Below are 21,861 nucleotides of genomic sequence, written 5' to 3'. Positions count from 1 at the left end.
TGCTTTGTTTACCTACTTAAGCCTCAGCAATGGCGGGCGCCCCTCCCCCAGCCTCGCTGCTGCCTTGCGGATAGATCGCCACAGACGCTGTGTTAGCAGTGAGGGAGGCTCCGTGGGCGTGGGACCCTCCCGGCCAGGTGTGGGAGTCTGCTCCTGGTGTGCCTGTCTGCTTAAAGCGCAGTATTGGGGTGGGAGTTACCCGAATTTCCAGGTGTTGTGTGTCTCAGTTCCCCTGGCTAGGAAAACGGATTCCCTTCCCCTTGGCTTCCAGGTGAGGCAATGCCTGGCCCTGCTTCAGCTCTCGCTGGTCAGGCTGCAGCAGCTGAGCAGCACCGATTGTCCGGCACTCCCTAGTGAGATGACCCCAGTACCTCAGTTGAAAATGCAGAAATCACCGGTCTTCTGTGTTGCTCGCGCTGAGAGTTGGAGACTGGAGCTGTTCCTATTCGGCCATCTTGCTCCGCCCCAAGAGTTAAGTTCTTAGGGCATATTTCTGGTCACAAAAACATCACCAAAATTCTGAATAAAGACCAAACAGTTCTAATATTTAACACTGAAATAAATATGAGCTATATGTACATTTAAGAAAATCAATAAAATCACTTCTCAGCCTTTTAGCTAAGATCAAGTGAAGAAAGATCAATAAAAACAAGTAAGATAATTATTTACCAGCTCATTTCAGTTCAGGGTGATAGGCAGTTGGAGCGTCTCTGGGCAGCTCAGGGGACGAAGAGGGAACTGACCCAGGACAGGACACATTCTGCTCTGAGGCACACTTACACACACACACACACACACACACTCACTCACTCTCTCTCTCTCTCTCTCTCACTGTCATGGTGGGACTGTGTAGACAGCCAGTTCACCAAACGTGCACATCTTGCGATGTAGGTAGAAACCAGAGTACTTAAGAGAAAACCCACATAGACATGGTGAGATCATGCAGACCCTATACATACAATGGCCCTAGCCGGGTTTTTCCCTCATCAACCTTATAAGGAAATGACCTTGAATGAAAGGACGTTATTCGAGGATCTTGATATAGTTTGGCTCCGTGTCATCACCCGAATCTCACCTCGAATTGTAATCTCCATAATCCCCATGTGTCAGGGGTGGGACCAGGTGGAGGTAATTGGACCATGGGGGTGGTTTCCCCATGCTGTTCTCATGATAGTGAGTGAGTCTCACAGGATCTGATGGTTTTATAAGCATCTGGTATTTCCCGTGCTTGTTCTCACTCCATCCTGCCACCCTGTGAAGAAGGTGCCTTTTTCTCCTTTGCCTTCTGCCATGATTTTAAGTTTCCTGAGGACTCTCCAGCAATATGGAACTGTGAATCAATGACACCTCTTTGCTTTATAAATTACCGAGTCTCGGATGTTTCTTCATAGCAGTGTGAGAATGGACTAATACAGACCTGCTTTCTATAAATGGAAGTTTTAAAGCCTCAACTAATTCTGATAGAAGTCATAGTCCATTCTAGAGAGTACTAATTACAGTTGATTAAGGAAGGGAGAAAAGAAAGAAAGGTATGTGTTAGAGAACATACTTTTTGTGATTTCATCCCTCTTAAATCGATTGAATCTTGTTTTATGGCCTAAAACAGGGGTTGGCAAACTACTCTAAACAGAGGTTTCCTGGAGCACAGCCGTGCCCATTGTCTTCTTATTTTCTATGGCTGCTATCATGCTGCCATGGCAGAGTTAAGCAGTTGTGAGAGAGACCTTATAGCCTGTAATGCCCAAAATATTGATGGTCTCGCTCTTTAAGAAAAAAAATTGTAAGGCCGGGCGTGGTGGCTCATCCTTGTAATTCCAGCACTTTGGGAGGCTGAGGCGGGCGGATCACTTGAGGTCGGGAGTTGGACACCAACTTGACCAACATGGAGAAACCCCATCTCTACTAAAAATACAAAATTAGCTGGGCATGGTGGCACATGCCTGTAATTCCAGCTACTCGGAAGGCTGAGGCAGGAGAATTGCTTGAACCTGGGAGGCAGAGGTTGTGGTGAGCCGAGAATGCGTCATTGCACTCCAGCCTGGGCAACAAGAGTGAAATTCCGTTTCAAAAAAAGTTAAAAAAATGTTGCTCTCTAGCCTAGAATGGTGTCTAATTTGAAGAATGTTTCATGTGCAACTTAAAGAGAATGTGTATATCTGTTGGTGGTGGCTGGAGTATTCTAGAAATACCAGTTAGATGAAGCTGTCTGATAACATTTTTCTTCTTTTTAACAGCTGTATTCGGATATAGCCATATTCTAAATAATTTACCCGTTTAAAGTCCACAGTCCAGAGGTTTTTGATGTTCATGGATAACTGCAACCATCTCCATTTTCGGTGGTGGCAAGAATGCGGAGCAACAGGAACTCTCTTTCATTGCTGTCAAGTTTGAACGTTTTTACCACCTCAGAAAGAAACCTGCACCCTTCAGCTACCATCCTCCTCCTTTCCCCCAGCCCTAACAACCACTGATCTACTTTTTGTCCCTTTAGGTTTTCCTCTTTGGTATTTGCAAATGAAAGGAATCATATGTTATGTGGACTTTTGTGCCTGGCTTCTTTAACTTGGCATGTTTTCAAGGTTCATCCAAATCGTAGTGTAGAAGGTTTTGTAGGCACATGTGTTTTCATTTCTCTCTTTAGCTAGTATATACCTAGGAATAAAATTGCTGTATGTTTTTATTATAACTCTGTGTGTAATCATTTATTGCCAGATTGTTTTCTCCTCTATTCAGATCCATTGCCCATTCTGTTAAGGCTTTTTTTTTTTTTTTTTTTTTTTTTTTTTTTTTTTTGGAGACGGAATCTTGCTCTGTCGCCCAGATCTCGGCTCACTGCAAGCTCCGCCTCCCGGGTTCACGCCATTCTCCTGCCTCAGCCTCCCGAGTAACTGGGACTACAGGTGCCTGCCACCTCGCCCGGCTAGTTTTTTGTATCTTTTAGTAGAGACGGGGAAGGCTATTTTTTAAGAGCAATTTTAAATTGAGAGAAGGATACAAAGACAGCCAAGATAGCACATGTCCCCAGACATTCCTAGTTTCCCCATTATCAACACCCCCCCACCAGAGTGATATAATTTTTTTTTACAATTGAGGAACCAACATTGACACATTATTGTCACCCAAAGTCTGTAGTTTACGTTAGGGTTCACAGTTGGTGTTTTACGTTGCATAGATTTGGACAAATATATGACATGTATCCACCATTATAGAATCATACAGTAATCACTTCCCAGAGCTGTCGTTTTCCACTGTCTGAATTTCTACTTCTTTTGTGTGGTTTTCTAAGTGGCTGCAGTGAGAGGTTAATTCCCATTGCAGGGGTGGAGATAGCAGTCTGTATGTTTTAATTTCCTACTAACCCATAAAATTTACATTGCTTATGTTGATTGCTCAATTATGGAATTGAATATTCGATTTGCTTGTTTACTAACTAGAATGAAATATGCTGTCTAGAAGCCTCATGTGATTTTGTGATGGTGCCTCCCTTCCCTACTTCTCCATTCATTAAAACAAACCATGAACCTAGCTTCACGTAGGAGTGTGCCTGGGGGCCTGTCACTTGTGCTGTGGGGCAACTTTGCATTGCCCTCCTGCTGCGGCTTGATGACTGTGCACCTCTGTTGGGCACACAAGCAAAGCAGGTTACAGACAAGGGCCAGGATTTTGGAAGAAGTGAAATTGCATCCTGTGCAGGAGGTGGAGCAGGATTATTTCTCTATGCTAGTCAAGGGCATATGTTGTTCAATGAAGAAAGCAGGAGGAAGAAGAGGAGGAGAGAAGACCTTTTGAATCTGTGTAACACCAATGCAGGTGGCTTCATATCACTGAGCCCTGGCTTTCTACCATAAAATTCGGATGATAAAAATCAGCCTGATAGGAGTGTTATGGAAATTAGCTAAAATTATATTAATTAATAAACATAAAATATATGAATAAAATACAGAGACTGGCATAGAACAAATATTCAAAAAAATATGTTTCCTAGAAGGTTTTCTCTAGGGTAAGAGCCCTCTTTTGGCAGCTTTTCTGTGTTTCCCTCTTTGTCTCAATCAAGAGATCTTCTGCAAAATTATGTATTTTTTCTTGTCATTGATCCATCCTCATTCTGTTCCCCAATCATTATTGTAACTGTGTGATATGGAGATTGTATCTATATTTCATTTGTTAATGTTTTTGTTACTGTTTTTTCCCTCTGGATGTCGTTAGCATATAAAGACATCCTTAAATAATTATTTTGGGAAACTGTGTTATTTTCTACCTTGTGATGAATCCTGGGCTAGACAGTTTGAGACGATGCAATCAATTATTCTAAGAGATAAAACATTGTCTTTGGGTAACTTAACTAAAGTCATTTATAACAACCTTAGTGGCTGCTAAGTACTATTTAATGTTCTTAGAGTCTAAGCGTTGTCAGTTAATTTTTCATTTTCCTTCACATTTTATTTGCTTTCACAAGTGGCATTATTAATTGTCTTTGAGGTTATTAAATTAAGGTATGCTTTATAAAATTTTTCAAAGAAAAACTAATCCCATCCCCTGAGATAATCAGTGGGAATAGCTTGAATCATTCACTTCCATAACTTCCTTTGTGTTTATACAAAAATGCACAAATATATTTAGGCTTTTTTTTTACTTAGTAAGATGTGATGGGCGTTCCCTCTAGAGCAGTAGACAGTGGTTAGCTCGTCTAAAAGCTGCCTACTTTCCCTAACAGGTTACATAATGTTTTATTCCACCTTCCCTATATTTTTGGACGTTCAGTTTTTTTCTCTCCTTGTTATATCCCTTGCTTTATTGTGCAGATATCCTAGGTACTGTCAAAACAAAACAAAAACAAACGAACAAGCCAGGATGGATTCCTCAAGCGGGATTGCCTGTGGGTAGGCAGTATCCTAGTCACGACTTCACTAGTCTGTGTTTGTGCCTATTTTCGCTATTTCGGCCTTGTCCATACCCACTTCACTTTTCTTAATTTTTGAGTTTTGGTGTAAAAGAAAGTACTCTATTTTTGCTTTAAAATGTATTTCCTTGATAATTATTTTAGATTTACCATGTTTTCATATACTTACTGCTGGTGGGAATAGGCTTTGGCTCTTCTTCTATTTGTCTTTTTCCTTTACCACTTTTGGGTGCTCTCAGTGTGTTGGGGACAGCAGTTCTTATGGGTTGTGTATTTTGCATATGTAAAAGTTATAATTTGACCTTATCTTTCTATTAACATATTGTTACATTTTTACATAATCCGTCAGCTTATTTATTGTTGTGTTTTCTGTCTTTCCTAAGAATGTCTCTTACCCAAAGTTACACAAATATTTACGTATCTTTTGGCACTATTATTGTATTTAGAGACTTATTTATTGAAAACAGTTGCGCTGATTGTGTTTATAAAGACAGTCAAAATGTGGTAACATTTTTATATATTTTGTGTCACTCTTGTTCCCCCACCACCAACTTCATATGATTTTACAGAGAATATTAGCACAAATATTTAAATGATTCATTCCTTCTTTTTTCAGACCAACTACTACTATCTTTCTAGGTCTGTAGTCATGCTCTTCTTCAACAATATTCCCAAACTTTCTTCTCCTAACATAGTCTGTCCTCAAAATCCTGTCCTTCTTTCTGGTACCACTAGCACAAATCCTTTTTCTCTTGTGCCTCAGGGAAACCTTTATAAACTACATAGGTTGACCAAATTACTAGTGATTAATAAAATCAGCAGCAAAGAGTACATTTATGCAGAGAACGTTCTCTACCAAAAGCATCATTGTTCTGTTTCGTAAATGCGTGTATGTGGGAGGCTGTATACTTAGCCATTAAATAACAAAGATTGAACTGCCTGGGTTTGAGTTCTGGCTCTACCTCTTATTATAATCTAGGGCAAACTACTTAACTTCACTTGCAGTAATTTTTATTTGAACTGAATAGCTCAAACTGTGCTTACTGTGCGCCAGGCATTTTCCAAGTGCTTCACATGTATTAACTCCTAATCCTCACAAGCACTCTAAATTATCCTCATTTTATACATGGAGACATGAGGTTCAGAAAGCTTAAATAATCTGCACAAGCTAGGGAGTAGGGGGAAGGGCAGCTGTAATCATAAGTGCCTAATAAATGTTTCTTTCCTCTTTCTTCTTTTCTACTCCCCTCTAGCCCTTCCTTTCCTCTCCTGGCTTTTCTCTTTGTACCATTTTCCACCTCCTCCTATCTCTTCTTCCCCCACTTCACCCTGTCCCCTCTCTTCACCCTTCTTTCCTTTTCTCCTTGTTCCTCCTACTCCTCTTCTTTCCTTTTCAGCCCCCGCCTCATTTCCTCCTTCTTCCCCTCTTTCTCCTTCTCTACCTCATCATCTTATTGTATCATTTTCAGTGTCAGTGTCCGTCATCCTTCGGGGTGTACCATGATCAATCAGAGACAGATCCTGCTTCAGAGGCCTTACCATCTATTAGAAGCTAGAAGACATAGAACTTGCTTAAAATGAAATGGAAAGTAAGAGATTTTAGTGCCATTCAAGTTTTAAGGGAACAATAGTGTCTTTCCTGGGGGCAAAACAAAACAAAACAAAACAAACAGCTTTATGGAGGGACAGTCTCCTTCAGTGGTATCAGGAAAGGCCCTGTAAAGGCAGTAGTTATAACTACTGTAACTACTATATAACTTCTATCTACTCCACTGTATTTAGAATATTTCCTAAATTTATCAGCCTCCCTCTTGATTATTACATGTGATGGATCTTAAGTTCACTAATTGATCTCAGTACTTTTTACACTCTTATTTTGTAATGAATGAGTGACCAGTATGGTAAGAGTTAAAATGAAAATGTTAAAGGAGTCTGACTGGGCCATTTGTGGAGAGTTTGGGACACCTTTCAGTACTAACAAGTCAGTTCACATAGATTGAGGATAGCAAAGAAAAGATAGATCGGTGTGCCTGAGTCGACAGTAGGTAGAAACATGGTCAGTGGCTACACAAATCCATGTACCGCTAGTCAGTTGCTGTGTGTAATCAGTCCCCAAAGAGTTCTGAAAATAATCTGCTTGTGTAAACTGTCATTTATATCATAACATAGCTCTTCTACATCTGTGAAGTGTCATCCTCAGTAAGTACCTCTTCAGAATGCCCAGGCACCATGGCAACAGGCATCTCAGGAAAAGTGAGATGGGCTTTTAATTGCAGCGTCAAAAAGTACATTTCAGCAAGTTTCAAAAACGAGTGCATTATATGACGAAAATTATAATTATTTTAGTCATCTCAGCATGAATGCCAGGTGTATTTTTGGCATGGGCCTTCTTAGAAATAAGCATCCTGATTCAATTTGAAAGCATACATGTTACATTGGAGAAAATTATATTAAAAATTAACAGAAGTTAGGTATCTACTACCTATATAAGTTTGTGTTCCTATTAATATTTTCCACTAAAATATAAGTGAATTTGCATGAATGCTTTCTTTCATTATTCACAGTGTAAGATATAGGGAGGCCTCATTGTCTTTAGGATGAATTGTCCCTAAGGGGATAGATGCTCAGTTGCCTGTGTATATCAGCTTTCATTTTTCATTTTTATTTATTGACAAAATCAATATGCTATTTGGAAACTGCCAAATTGGTTCTAGAGATCTGAGAGACTAAAATTTGGAGAGCAACATAAAGTCGGTCTTCCAGGATGTTGCTTGAACCAGACCCAGAGTCCTAATTTTAAATGGTTGCTTTACTTGGTGAAATAGATTGGACATTGGCTTTACAGATAAAATGTCCTTGACGTCTTGGATCTCAGTTCTTCAGAAAGGATAAAGAGGATATTAGAAGAGTAATTTCTTTTATTCCTTCCAGCCCTAATATTCTGTGATTCATCTGAGTATTAATTTGCATGCAGTTATATGGTGATGGGTGGAAACATTTAAAGAAACTTTGAAAATGAATGAATTCATACAACAAGAAAAAATAGAAAAAACTTAATAGTCTGTTTTTGGTCCTATCAGGGGTAAGGTATAAATTATTTACCTTAATAGGTATGAAATAAAATTGAAAGTAATAGATACGGTATACAGGGAAGTTTCCAGGGAGAAAACTTATGGGAAGATGTTGAAACGAGATGTGATTTAAACACCTAAGTACTCACATTTACTTTCCAGTTCTACTTTTTTCTGAAATTAGCTGTAGTCTTTTGCATATAGTGTTCAGAGAATATTTATGGAATGAATTAACTAGTAAAAAATAGTTGGGCCTAGCTCATCCGAGCTAAGGAGTTTATATGGTAGAGATCTTTGTGGTAACACAAAGAAGAGGTGGCCCAACACGGATATCAGTTAGATTAGGTTTGACCTCAGAAATAATATTTCCAATTGAGTCAAGAACCTTACAAAAAGAAATGTGCTAAAGGACAAGGTTAGTATTTTTTTCCCCAAATTTTGTCTGTATTAATTTTCTTCTGAACTCACACATCAGATTTTCTGAGAGAGATGTGTCATAACATTAGTCCCCTTTGCCCTAGTTTGTTACCCCTTGGCCCAAGCAGTGAGAGCCAGGTCCATTGTCCTCTGCTGGTAGTTGCACACCCATAGGTGAAGGATAAGGCATTATGTTTTTATTTTTTATTTTTCTTATTACTAAGTAGAATATACAGCTGTGTTTCTCCCCTCTTGAAAGGGTCTCCTTAGAAATTTTCTGGACCTGAATCCTAAGCCCTTTGGTATATTAATAAAATGTCTCCAGGAGCCAGATAACACCCCCCATGTTTTATATATTATGACGTAGAGTTTTCTCCAAGTTGTGGGGCTTCACCTTTTTTGACATGTAATACCCAGAAATATAACACCCCAGTCTTCTTTAGCTAGGGACCTAGTTCATCAGATAACAATTTGGCCCTCTTGAGAAGACCTAAGAAGTTTTAGTATTTTGAATCAAAGCAATTAACTAGATAAATGGTTACAGTTTTAATTCTCATGGCATGTGAAGGGTGGAATATTTTTATAGGAAGTGAAAGCAACCGTTCCCTTCTTTGTATCATATACATTTCTGAGGCTCAGCAGGCTAAGGGTTTCTGCATACTACTGAGAAATCCAGGGATATTTTATTTCTCTACAATTAGGTGTTTTAAGTGGGAAGAAACTCTACCAGGTCATGTAAATATTTTATGTAAAAATAGCAAATGATGGCTTATGTATAATAGATGGAGTAAGGTATGCTTTCTAAAGTGACTTAAAACTATAGCAGGGAAAAAAGTAAAGGCAGTAGTAATATTATTAGAAACAACCACATCTGGGAATCTCTCTCTATATTTAATAACCTTGACTCTTGTAGTATTTCAGACTTAACTAAAAGATTCCTGTTTCTAGACATATGTCGATAGAATATTTGGAAAATGTCTTAGAACTGACTCTTGCTTGGCACAGAATTTCAAAGAATCCTCATGATCATTTGTTCTATTCCTATCTGTTGAAATTTCTGAACTTGTGTGAGGTACAATAATGTAAAACCTTATATATGTACAAGGTAATATGCAAAGATGAGTATTTCTGTCAGGATTTTTTAAACCAATTATCTTTAATTTTTATCTGTTTGTTGAAAAAGATAAGTATTCTCTGACATTGTGACTCAGGTGATGAATTGGTTGGATACCTGTTGTTTGCCTCAGTCATTGAAACCAGGAGTATATGGTATAACATCCTATTCTCTCTAAAAATAGTTTCTGTGTTTTTGGTTTTGTTCTGAGTATATTACTTTTCTCTTTGATCCTTATAATCACAGTATTATTTTTTATTTTTTAAATTAGAGATGGAGTCTTGCTCTGTCACCCAGCCTGGAGTTATGCTGTCATGGATTACTATATCCTCGAACTCCTGGGCTCAGGTGATCCTCCCCGTGTAGCGTCCCAAGTAGCTGAGACTACAGGTGTGCACTATCATGCCCAGCTCATTTTTTAATTGTTTTGTAGAGATAGGGTCTTGCCATGTTGCCCAGGCTGGTCTTGAACTCCTGGCCTCAAGCAGTCCTCCTGCTTCAACTTCTCAGTGTTGGGATTACAGTTGCAAGCCACAACACTTAGCCACAGTTTTAAAGTTTCAAAAATAAATAGAAATAACTAGTTGACTTACTTGACTTACTGTTTCTTTCAGCTTTTTGCCTGAATTCATCAGTGGAGACTTTGATTCTATTAGGCCTGATGTCAGAGAATACTACGCTACTAAGGTAAATTGTAAATACTTTTTTGTTCAAGATCTTTCTCATATGGTTGCTTTTTCTATGTTGTTTCCAATTTTCACGGTGTATAGGAAGACGTTGATAAACTCATTGGTTGGTTACCTTTCATAGTTTTTTTATTTTAGCAATTGTAATATACATTCAAAATGGGAACCTACACTTTTTCACCATGGGTTTGCCGCCAGAACACAGGTGTCATGAAGACTACGTCTAAAAGCCAAAATGAGAAAGGACAGGACTCATGTCAGCATTATCATCATTGGGACACGTAGATTCAGGCAAGTCCACCACTACTGGCCATCTGATCTACAAATGCAGTGGCATCGACAAAAGAACCATTGAAAAATTTGAGAAGGAAGCTGCTGAGACGGGAAAGGGCTCCTTCAAGTATGCCTGGGTCTTGGATAAACTGAAAGCTGAGCGTGAACCTCATATCACCATTGATATCTCCTTGTGGAAATCTGAGACCAGCAATACTACGTGACTATCATTGACGCCCCAGGATGCAGACACTTCATCAAAAACATGATTACAGGGACATCTCAGGCTGACCGTGCTGTCCTGATTGTTGCTGTTGGTGTTGGTGAATTTCAAGCTGGTATCTCCCAGAATGGGCAGACCCGAGAGCATGCCCTTCTGGCTTACACACTGGGGGTGACACAACTCATTGCTGGTATTAACAAAATGGATTGCACTGAGCCACCCCACAGCCAGAAGAGATACGAGGAAATCGTTAAGGAAGTCAGCACTTACACTAAGAAAACTGGCTACAACCCTGACACAGTGGCATTTGTGCCCAATTCTAGTTGGAATGGTGACAACGTGCTGGAGCCAAATGCTAACACGACTTGGTTCAGGGGATGGAAAGTCACCGGTAAGGATGGCAATGCCAGTGGAACCACACTGCTTGAGGTTGTACATCACATCCTGCCACCACCTTGTCCGACTGACAAGCCCCTTCGCCTGCCCCTCCAAGATGTCTACAAAATTGATGGTATTAGTACTGTTCCGGTTGGCCAAGTGGGGACTGGCATTCTCAAACCTGGTATGGTGGTCACCTTTGCTCCAGTCAACATTAAAACTGAAGTAAAATCTGTCAAAATGCACCATGAAGCTTTGAGTGAAGCTCTTCTGGGGACAGTGTGGGCTTCAATGTCAAGAATGTGTGTGTCAAGGATGTTCGTTATGGCATCGTTGCTGGTGACAGCAAAAACGACCCACCAATGGAAGCAGCTGGCTTCATTACTCTGGTGATTATCCGGAACCATCCAGGCCAAATCAGTGCTGGCTATGCCCCTGTACTGGATTGCCACACAGCTCACATTGCATGCAAGTTTGCTGAGCTGAAGGAAAAGATTCTGGTAAAAAGTTGGGAGATGGCCCTAAATTCTTGAAGTCTGGTGATGCTGCCATCATTGATATGGTTCCTGGCAAGCCCATGTGTGTTGAGAGCTTCTCAGACCATCCACCTCTGGGTTGCTTTGCTGTTCGTGCTATGAGACAGACAGTTGCGCTATGAGACAGACAGTTGCCGTGAGTGTCATCAAAGCAGTGGACAAGAAGGCTGCAGGAGCTGGCAAGGTCACCAAGTCTCCCCAGAAATCTCAGAAGGCTAAATGAATATTATCCCTAATACTTCCCACCCAGCTCTTAATCAGTGGTGGAAGAATGGTCTCAGAACTGTTTGTTTCAATTGACCATTTAAGTTTAGTAGTAAAAGACTGGTTAATGATAACAATGCATCATAAAACCTTCAGAAGCAAAGGAGAATGTTTTGTGGACCACGTTGGTTTTCTTTTTTGTGTGTGGCAGTTTTAAGTTACTAATTTTAAAATCAGTACTTTTAATGGAGAACAACTTGACCAAAAAATTGTAAAAAAACAGAATTTTGAGACCCATTAAAAAGTTTAATGAGGAAAAAAATTGGAAACTTACAAAATGACAAAGGTGGAACACAATCTTGGGGAAATTTTATTACCCGTTATGTAAAAATTAATCCTTTAAACATATATATTTTAAAAAGCTTATAATTTATATATTTCATTTAATAAACCAATTGTTTGCCTATATTTCCATTATTATGATATCTCTTATGGATCATTTTAACTTCAATTTAATGAATGTATCTTAATTTCATTTAACCAATTCCCCAATTAATGTACATTTCAGGTGTACATTTTTTGATTTTGTAAACTCTGCTAAAATCATCTTTGTAAATGAATTTTGTAAAATGCATAATTGTGTACTCACTGGAATTTAGGACTAACATTTTTTCTTTAACATTTAGTTTTCTTGAAATTATTATTACTCTGTTTTGAATAAAACTTAGCTACAACTTGAGATTGGTAATAACCTACATCTTTTGAAAAGGTGTTAATTTTCTCATTATTATGCAAATCTTTCAAAGATCCTTGCCACTTAAGAACATATACGTGATCTAATTGGGAATGATATAAGTCACGTGGCAGTGTATTAAAGTAACCAGTAATTCAAGGTCTCAGTGGTTTTGGAAGACAGTGAAGAGTTTTTCAAATAAAAATTATAGCATTAGTAATTCTAGCCACAGCACCATCATCTGTGTTTAATTCTAAACTGGCATTAGCAAAGTATGTATTTTTTTAAAAAGAAACATCAAATATTGAAATCACAAAACTTTAAATTCTTCATGAGGCTTGCGGGGAGATTAGATAATTCATGAAGAAGAGAAGGAACCTTTCTCAGAAAGGAAGGAGGGAAGAGAAAAAGGTAGGAAAATGAAGAGAAAAAAAAGGAAACATGATTCTAGATGGAAACACAAAGGTGCTTTGCTTATAAGGTATAGCCTGTGATGATATGGAAATTCTGGGGCTGGTGGTGAATGCAGGTCTCTGCACATCCCATCTGCCCACCAGCTGATCAGACTTTCCCTCAGCAAATGAAGACCGTTCCCAAGTCAGTGTTTGATATTCATGCTCAATTACTTTAACATTGGCATGTTCCCGTTCATTCCCCACAGTCTCCCTTCTCATTAACGCCATACCTCAACCTCGTTGGGATGGAAAAGTCAGAGCCTTGCTTACAATGCAGAGTTTTACAAATGCATAGATATTAATCATATTTTCAGCAGCAGAAGAAACAGTGAGAGAGGCAGAGACAAGCATACTCAAAAAACAAGTTGAAGATCTGGTCAGGTGTGACTCCTCTCCCCCTTCTTTAATGCTGCTGGCTTGCCACAATCAGAAGTGCCAGCCTGATCACACCTATCCAAGATAAGAAAATAGAGGAAGCCAGCCTTTTTATATCTTAGGCAGTAAAATGAGGGTCAAGGATAGAGGAAATTTTTGAGTTAATGCCCCTTGATGAATTTCTCTTATATTTCCTGCTTCACTTTATTTTAACCTTAAAAACTAAGTTATATTTGTTGAGGTTTCGTTTTTAAAGTAAGATTTAGCTGAATCTTCTAATTCTTGAACTGCCTAGTTCTAGGTCGATACAGTATAATCCACTTTCTTCATGTATCAGTGTTGAACTCACTGCTTTGAACTTTTAGGCTAAGTTCCTAGAGGGCACAGATGATGTCTTTTATATAGTTAATGTGCCCTGTAGAGCACATGGTGAGTGTTTGGCTGTAGTTTTAATAATGATGATAATTACAACAAGTTAATGCAACATTACACACGATTCATATAAGCCATTATCTCCAACTTAAACAGCCTTTACACTGCTCTTTCACAATTGAAAGGCGGTTATCTTCATTTTCAAATACACCCCCTCCCGACCTGGTCTGGGTTTGCAATGAAGGTGAAACTGGGAATCTAGTAAAGTGAAGAAATTTAAAATACCAAAACGTTGTTAAAATCAAAAAGTGGATTGTGTAGCCAACATTTCTTCATACAAAGCGTTGAGCCCGGCAACTGGTATACAGTCCTGAATTTATAAAGTCCTCGTTTTCAGGTAGCTGTAACATCTTGGTGCTTTCCCTTTTGCCTGTTTGTCTTAGTTCCTCTCTGCCTGGTTCACTACTGTTAACTCAGAATGAGGAATATCACTTACTGATTTTCCTCTTGATATTTTATTTTTCATTTTTCTGGGTCAGTCAGTGCTTCTTTGATTCAAAGCTAAAATCACCTACTTCAGTCTATCTGTTATGCATATCTCCATGCTAATTTTCTGAGAACGTTAGAAGAAACTATGCTATCTTATCAAACTCCTGATATTCTTTCATTATTGTATTCTGTTGGGTCTTCAATGGATTTAGGAAAGGGAGTTTTAAACATGTTTCCTTAATATTTAGGGGGTTAAGGAAATACTTGCAGGATTTAGCTAATGCCTTAAAAAATTACAGAATAACAAGGGTTTGCCATAAATGTAGGTTTATAGGATAGGAGTTAAAATATGTAAATATAATAAAAATATGAAATACAGTCAACCCTTGGTATCCAATGATTCATCCAGCAGTGTATGGGGAACCTTGGGATATGCAGGGCCCGTTAAGGGACTTAAGCATCCTCAGACTTTGATGTTCTCTAGGGTCCTGGAGCCAATCCCCTGTGGATATGAAGGGCCTACTGTAATTTAAAATAGAAGAAATTAAACAATATTCTTTATCCCAATTTTTTGATGAGGGAACTGAGGCCCAGAAAGCCAAGCGACTTCAGCAAAATGGTAGAGCTAGTGAGAGACAGCTTTAGGATCAATGCCCATGTTTTCTATAAAGAGAGTGTTGTTAGAACTGGGACTGGGTCACTGCTACTGCTTCTCAACAGGTAACACCTTTGGCCTATTGGGTAAAACAGTTGTTCCTTGCACTGAATATGTAGCACCCCTGGGAATGAATGCCACTATCACTGTCAATGTGATAACAGTCAACGACATAATCAAATACTTTACATTATGTTTCCGGTATGTCCCTCTAAACCTTTGATTTTGAGGCAGCAAGGGTAAAGGTGTGATAGTTGGACCAGACCATGAAAGATCAAAACCTTATAAACTGATAAATTATTAAATTACCTATTAATAAAAACTACCTATAAGATATTGGATTGAGCCAAGATAGAACACTGAAGAATCAGAGTGATTTGGTAATATGAAATTAGCAAGGGTATAGGCAGATTTTTAGTATGTTTTTCTTTGTGTTATCAATGAGCATTTTGCCATTCCAGAAAGTGTTACTGTCAACACAAGGCCATGTTCTAGACGGTGTGATGAAAACAACCCTAGTCATAAGTCACGAACAGGACTCTAGGTCCAAGTTCTGATTTTATCTTCTTGTTAATCCTTCCAAGTCTTAGAAGAACATAGCATCAAGAATGTTGCAAGAAGGTGCCCAAAGATTCATTATACTGTATTTATGAAGGCAAGCTTGATTAAGGAAAACATTGAACCCATGTATATATGGTGAATGAGGCTAGCAGAAAGGGTGAGTCGATGCTGAACCACAGATTTTCTGTTACAGAGATAATAAGATAATTCCAGGTCCCCTGGTAATTCTAGCACTATAAACTGGAGGAATGGAGAAAGAAACGTAGGCAGATTTTTGTCTCCTGTCTTCCATTGTATCTTTTTCCCTCTTGGGAAAAGATAAGGGTTTTTTAAAACAAATTGCATGAATTATTGAAGAATATATCTTATTAAGCCAATATTTTGTATAGTATTTTTGCATCGTCATTGAATACTTGCATGGCCATACCCAAATTTTTGAAGAGTGCTCTCGATGAGCAGGGGTAGCATATCTAATCTTTAAAAACCAATGCTCCCTTTTATAAATAGAAAATGCTATAAATGTTAGATGCAGTAGCAGAAAATGTCTCATCATTTTACATTTCATCATAATGGCTATTGCCTGTATAAATGTGTTTCAGTTACATTGTAAGGAATTGGGGATTTGGGTTTAAATATGACTTTCTCAGTCAAAATAATTGGAAATTGTCACCTGGTTGGCATTTGAATAGAATGTCTGATTTTTCATAAATGGGCTACTGAGGGTAAGCAGAAAGTGCTTATATTTTCATTCCAGTTTAAACCCATTGACTCTCAAATAGTGGGGAGGGCAGGTTATTGGGTGGAGGGTACATTCAAGTGTGAATGTCAAATGACTATTACTTAATCTTGGCTGTTAGCAGTATGCATTTTAGTTTTTAGGCTTTTATAAGTAGAAAAGTGATTGTTTTCTTGAACTAAGTGCAAATTACATTTGTGTTGTTAATTTACACATATGAAAATCTTACCACCACACGTGAACCTAAATCATGGTGTTATATCCCCGACTTTCTCATGTGCTTCTAGTAATGATCTAATAATGGCATACAGGTAGAGTTCTCTGGAAATTCTAAAGCACTATTTTAATATAAGCTGGTAGTATTTTATTTTACTTCCTAAAATTGTTTGCTTAAGACCTTTTTAATATTTTATTATTTCTCAGTAACATTGCTTTTTAAAAATATTTTCAAACACTTCATCTTTGTAAGTGCATAATTTATGAATGTAGATGTAATTCATAATCAGAATTGCTCGGGATATCCTTTTGAATTTGATCAAGCCTCAGGTTTGGTTCTATTTCTATTTCACAGAATCTCCAGTTAAAAACATCTGCATTGATCCACCTAATCTCATGAATCTTACTATTTTCTACTGTTAACTACGTCTCTTTTTCAGTTCTTCTCAGCCACATGCCAACAACTTTTAGATGAAAAATTAATTAGAGAAAATGACAAACTGGACTGTTAGAAATTGTGAAGTTAGTAAGTTTGACTATTATGCCAAACAGAGGAAACTATACAAAATATATAAAGCTCAACTCCATTTTTTTGATATATTTCCTTAAAAAATATAAACAAAATGAAACAAAGCCTGGAGTGTAATAAATTTTTAGGCTTAAGCATGAAGTCTAATTATCATATGCTAAGATATAAAGGCTTTGCTAAGGGAATTATAGACAGGCAGTTTCCCTTGACAACTGACAGGTTCTTCACTTTATATTCCTTAGACTGGCTGTCTAACCCTTATTAGCATCTCACCAAGGGAACGATGAGACTGCCAGGGGAACATTATGTGAAACTATCTCTTGAATATACCTTAATTCTTATGCTTGCCTCAATCATAGTCCTTTCAAATTGACTTTATTGCCATCTATGTTTTTTGAAGCTTGTTTTGTTTGAATTTGTTTAACATACTGAAGGCTTTTAGAAAGGGCGAGGCTTTGCCCTTTACATTGAAGAGCTCCCAGTGAGACACACAGGAGGACCTCCAGGGGCACCTGCCTGCCTCTTCTCATTCATCTGATGTTACACTCTGTGTTCTCCAGGGCCTCTGTGACTCTCTCTTCCCTCCTTTGTCTGACTCATGGGATTCTTCCTTCGCCTAAACCAACCAACTACGACAGTCCAAAAAGTAATAAAACCAAATATTTTAGTGCTTAAAATATGCCAGATATTTTTATATGCCCTTTCATTTATGAATTCATCCCTTCACAGTTCCCTACCTGGAGGTGGTGGTTAGTCCCTTGTTTATACTGTCTTGCAGAGTTTGAGATAAACAATTCTATCATTTTACTCCTTTTCCCTGTTAACATATAAAGTTCTGGAAGCCAAAGTCTGTGGTCATTTATCCTGGTATCCCCAGTCATTAGTAGGTTCAGATTGAAGTTTATATGAAGCAGGTATCTGATCCTTCTTTTAGAACTAAAACAGAAAAGCACTGGTCCTGCTTTGCTTCATATAAAGAAGATTTCTGTGATCTAATGATTTTGTGAAATTTGCCACATTCTGTATGCCCCTTTTGGAAACCCACTGTGCATGTATCCTTTTAAGTAAGTCTGCCAAAAATCTAATTTTACCTTAATGTTTCTCAAATGTATTTCACCCCAGAACATTTACTCTTTACCCTACTAAAAATACAAAAAATTGGCCAGGCGTGGTGTCACACACCTGTGATCCCAGCTAATCAGGAGACTGAGGCACCAGAATCGCTTGGACCCTGGAGACAGAGGTTGCAGTGAGCCGAGATTATGTCACTGTACTTTAGCCTGGGAGACAGAGTGAGACTCTTGCTCAAAGAAAGTTTTCTATCAGTGTAGAAACTATTTACCATTCAAGTTTCCTGATGTCAGCCAAAGGCCAATCTTGCAAGCAGGCCATTTTAAAGACAGCAGTCTCAAGCCTGTTATGCTAAGTTTTCCCTGTGCCCTCTTTCAGCCAGAAGTCTGACTTTGGTTTTAGGAAGAAAGCCATCATTTAAAACCCTGTGCTGTTCTAAAAAGACATTCGACTTACATTAACAGAAGGGATGACTTTCTTGTTTGAAACACTGTAGCTTTCGTTCCTTGTTGAAAGAAAAGGTTATTTTACAACACATAGGACAATGAAGATTATGCTAGATTAGAATGTCTCTTTAAGTTTCGGAAAGAATGGAGAATTGCTACAAGGATAAATTGCATTTCTCCTTTTCCTTTATACACCATCTAGATACCAGAAAAAGGATACTAGATTATATTAGGCAATATACTTAGAGTTTTATACTGTTCCTTAGGTTTTAAGAGTTGAATCCTGTGACATTCTTGCTGAAGAAATCATTCCTTGAAGGCTGTTATTTGATGATTTAAAAAACAACCTTTTTAGCTTGAAAAGTATAAATGTTTCTAGAAGCCTGGTAAATAAAAGGAACAGTCTGCCACAGGACATTTTATACAATGAAGAAGAAAGTGGGAATTGCTTATTTCATGATTATATCTCTGCAGGGAAAAAGACAATGTTCATACCTGTATCCACAAACAGATCTTTTAGATTTCAGTTTACTTTATGGAGCTATTCCCCTTCTTAGCAAATCTGAGAACAAGTTAGAGCTCATTTTAGATCTGTATCTTTGGTTATTTGGAGTATCTGTCATTTTGCTCTATGCCTGCTGTGCCCTTAATCTGGCAGGCAGTTTTTAATTACAGAGTTCCAGTCAATTCCATTTAATGAATGATTATGGACTCTTATTATTAAAACTTGAATATATTCAATTCTTCCAAGACTCTGGAAAATATCCCCCCCAAATATTTTTAAGTGTATATCTTGCATACTGATGAGAAGAAAGGCAATGTCAGCAATGAATAGGGGAAAATAAAGAAGCTAACATGTTAAAACCCAGTAAACTTTTATCATTGCTTATTTGCCAGAGAAAATCCGTATCAGTATGCCAATATGAAGGTATAGGAAGTTATACTTCATGTTTTCAGAGCCAACTTTAAAGATGGTCTTTGATTTTTCTTACCTCGTTTACCTTAATGATAGACAACTATTTTCCCCTCTGAGCATGTCCATTTCTTTTCACACTGTCCATTAGCCACTCAGTCCTCAACTGAAAGAACCACTTCCTATCCCTGATGCACACTCCAAAATTATCTTAACTGTCTCTTTCCTTCTCCTCCAAAGGAAATCATCTTTCCCGTAATGAAACTGATTTTTGTTTGCTATTAAGGAGCAAGTAAATCAGTTCCATTAATTCACAGTAAGAAATCCATGATGAATTATCTCTCCTAAGATTACTTATATTTTTAAAGGATGAACTGTTCATCCTTATATACGACTAATAGGAATACATATTTTTACAACTTTCCTGGAAAGCGCTCTGGCATCAAATATCAAGGAACCTGAAAATGTTCTCATAATTTCCCCAGTAATTTTATTTCCAGAATTCATTTCTAAAAAAATAACCAGCACCAAACATTTATACACAGAGATGTTGATTGTAATTGTATGTTTCAAAGAAAAAGAGTCAACTTATATCATAAATATAATAATAAAGATAATATAATGAGTTGAAGAAGAAGGAAAAGGGGAGGGAGGGATAGATAAGCATTCACTGCCCATTTTCAGGAGGCTGCAAAAATCATGAAGGTTTCTAAGTCTGGATGTAGCATGGTCATGCGGGTCATCATGTCTGCCTAACAGCTAACGGATGCTCAGGTATTTAAAACTCGAGAATAATAACTAAATAAATGTTCCTGTAAATTATAAAGGTATTTTTCTGCTTAGTCGTGCCCAAATAACAAAAGTTTAATTAAGCAGGGTACTACGCAAAGTACAAAGCATGATAGGTTCAGATCCCACATGGTGTTCCTATCAGTTTTGTGACCTTGCGCAAGTTATTTAATCTCTGGGAACTATGGACTGCATATTTTAAAATATGATAATTACACTTGCCTTGTAAGGTTATTATGGGGATTCAGAAATATAATTCATATAAAGTGATTCATATCTCATATAATACTAAATGTACTCAAATGTTCTTATTAATGTCACTCATTTAGTGAGGGAGACAGTTGTCAATAGATTACATTCTTTAAGATTGGATACTTTAAAGGTTATCTTATTTATCAGAGAATTAGACTCTGTTTTGTTGGAGAATTTTAGCTCATTGAAAATCTTAGAGTTTATTAACTATATATACATTGTATTTATTTATACTAGGTAAGGTCCTGTATGCGAGTCACTGGAAATACATTTTCAAAAGTGATATGCATGATACCTAGGAGGAAATAGCACTTATAAGTTCCTAACCTTATAAACTCAGTCCATAAACTTACAGTAGATGTCTCAGAGCCCCAGAAAATCTTGCCAGGATAATTTGCACAAGTGTTTTCTGTCCTGGGTAAATGGATGGGCACTAAATGATGACTTGACCTAAAATGAAAAAGGTAATAGCAAACTTGGGAATGTTTTCACCGGACTTAACTCCTCGCCTCTTGTTCTACGAAGCCAAGTCTCTCTGGATATAGTCGATGAAATAACAATTAATATGTTATTACAATTTTTTTCAAAGGATCTGTTTTCTTTCCCATTAAGGAATTTTAGAGGAGTCAGCATAGTATAACCTGATAGGTTTTATGTGTGTAAAATGTATAAACTCATTAACCTATATTAGTTAAATTATTGGCAGACAGTAAATTAAGTAATTGAGAATGACAGTCTAATGGCTTTTGCATTGGACTTTTGAAATTAGGTTGATTATTGACACTCATTGCCTTGTAATAATTTCTTTCAGTTGTCAGTAAAGTAAAAAATAGTTTTGCAAATATTGACACAAACTTCTTTGGAGAATATTAATATTTTGCTCGGCCGGGCGCGGTGGCTCAAGCCTGTAATCCCAGCACTTTGGGAGGCCGAGACGGGCGGATCACGAGGTCAGGAGATCGAGACCATCCTGGCTAACATGGTGAAACCCCGTCTCTACTAAAAAAATACAAAACTAGCCGAGCGAGGTGGTGGGTGCCTGTAGTCCCAGCTACTCGGGAGGCTGAGGCAGGAGAATGGCGTAAACCCGGGAGGCGGAGCTTGCAGTGAGCTGAGATCTGGCCACTGCACTCCAGCCTGGGCGACAGAGCGGGACTCCGTCTCAAAAAAAAAAAAAAAAAATATTTTGCTCACTGTAGAAAATTTTGATGTGGGGGGGTCTCCCTTAAACATCTGCTGTTTCTAAAGATTCTTCCCAGGTTCTGAGGTGAGCATTTGATAAGTATTCATCACTGTGCATCATTTCACTTAATCCTAACAGCAATTCTGTTTTTTTAATTTTTTTATTTTTTTTAATTATTATACTTTAAGTTCTAGGGTACATGTGCATAATGTGCAGGTTTGTTACATATGTATACTTGTGCCATGTTGGTGTGCTGCACCCATCAACTCGTCAGCACCCATCAA

The 21,861-nt window shown here is 37.9% G+C and overlaps 1 protein-coding gene and 1 pseudogene across 6 annotated transcripts in view; both read left to right on the top strand.

Moving 5' to 3' along the window:
* TPK1 (thiamin pyrophosphokinase 1) overlaps positions 1-21,861 on the top strand; it is a 404,677-nt gene that overhangs the window by 188,756 nt on the left and 194,060 nt on the right. For all 6 annotated transcript variants that reach the window (XM_017893766.1, XM_017893767.1, XM_017893762.1 and 3 more), the window contains one exon: positions 10,117-10,189. In XM_017893766.1, coding sequence (XP_017749255.1) covers positions 10,117-10,189 — 73 coding nt within the window. The remainder of the gene's footprint in view (positions 1-10,116; positions 10,190-21,861) is intronic.
* LOC108543328 (elongation factor 1-alpha 1 pseudogene) lies at positions 10,424-12,040 on the top strand (annotated as a pseudogene).

The sequence above is a fragment of the Rhinopithecus bieti genome, unplaced genomic scaffold (genome assembly GCF_001698545.2).
Source record: "Rhinopithecus bieti isolate Rb0 unplaced genomic scaffold, ASM169854v2 scaffold_23862, whole genome shotgun sequence".
Lineage (NCBI taxonomy): Eukaryota > Metazoa > Chordata > Mammalia > Primates > Cercopithecidae > Rhinopithecus > Rhinopithecus bieti.
The sequence above is the reverse complement of the archived record's forward strand: the minus strand, read 5'-3'. Positions and strand labels throughout refer to the sequence as shown.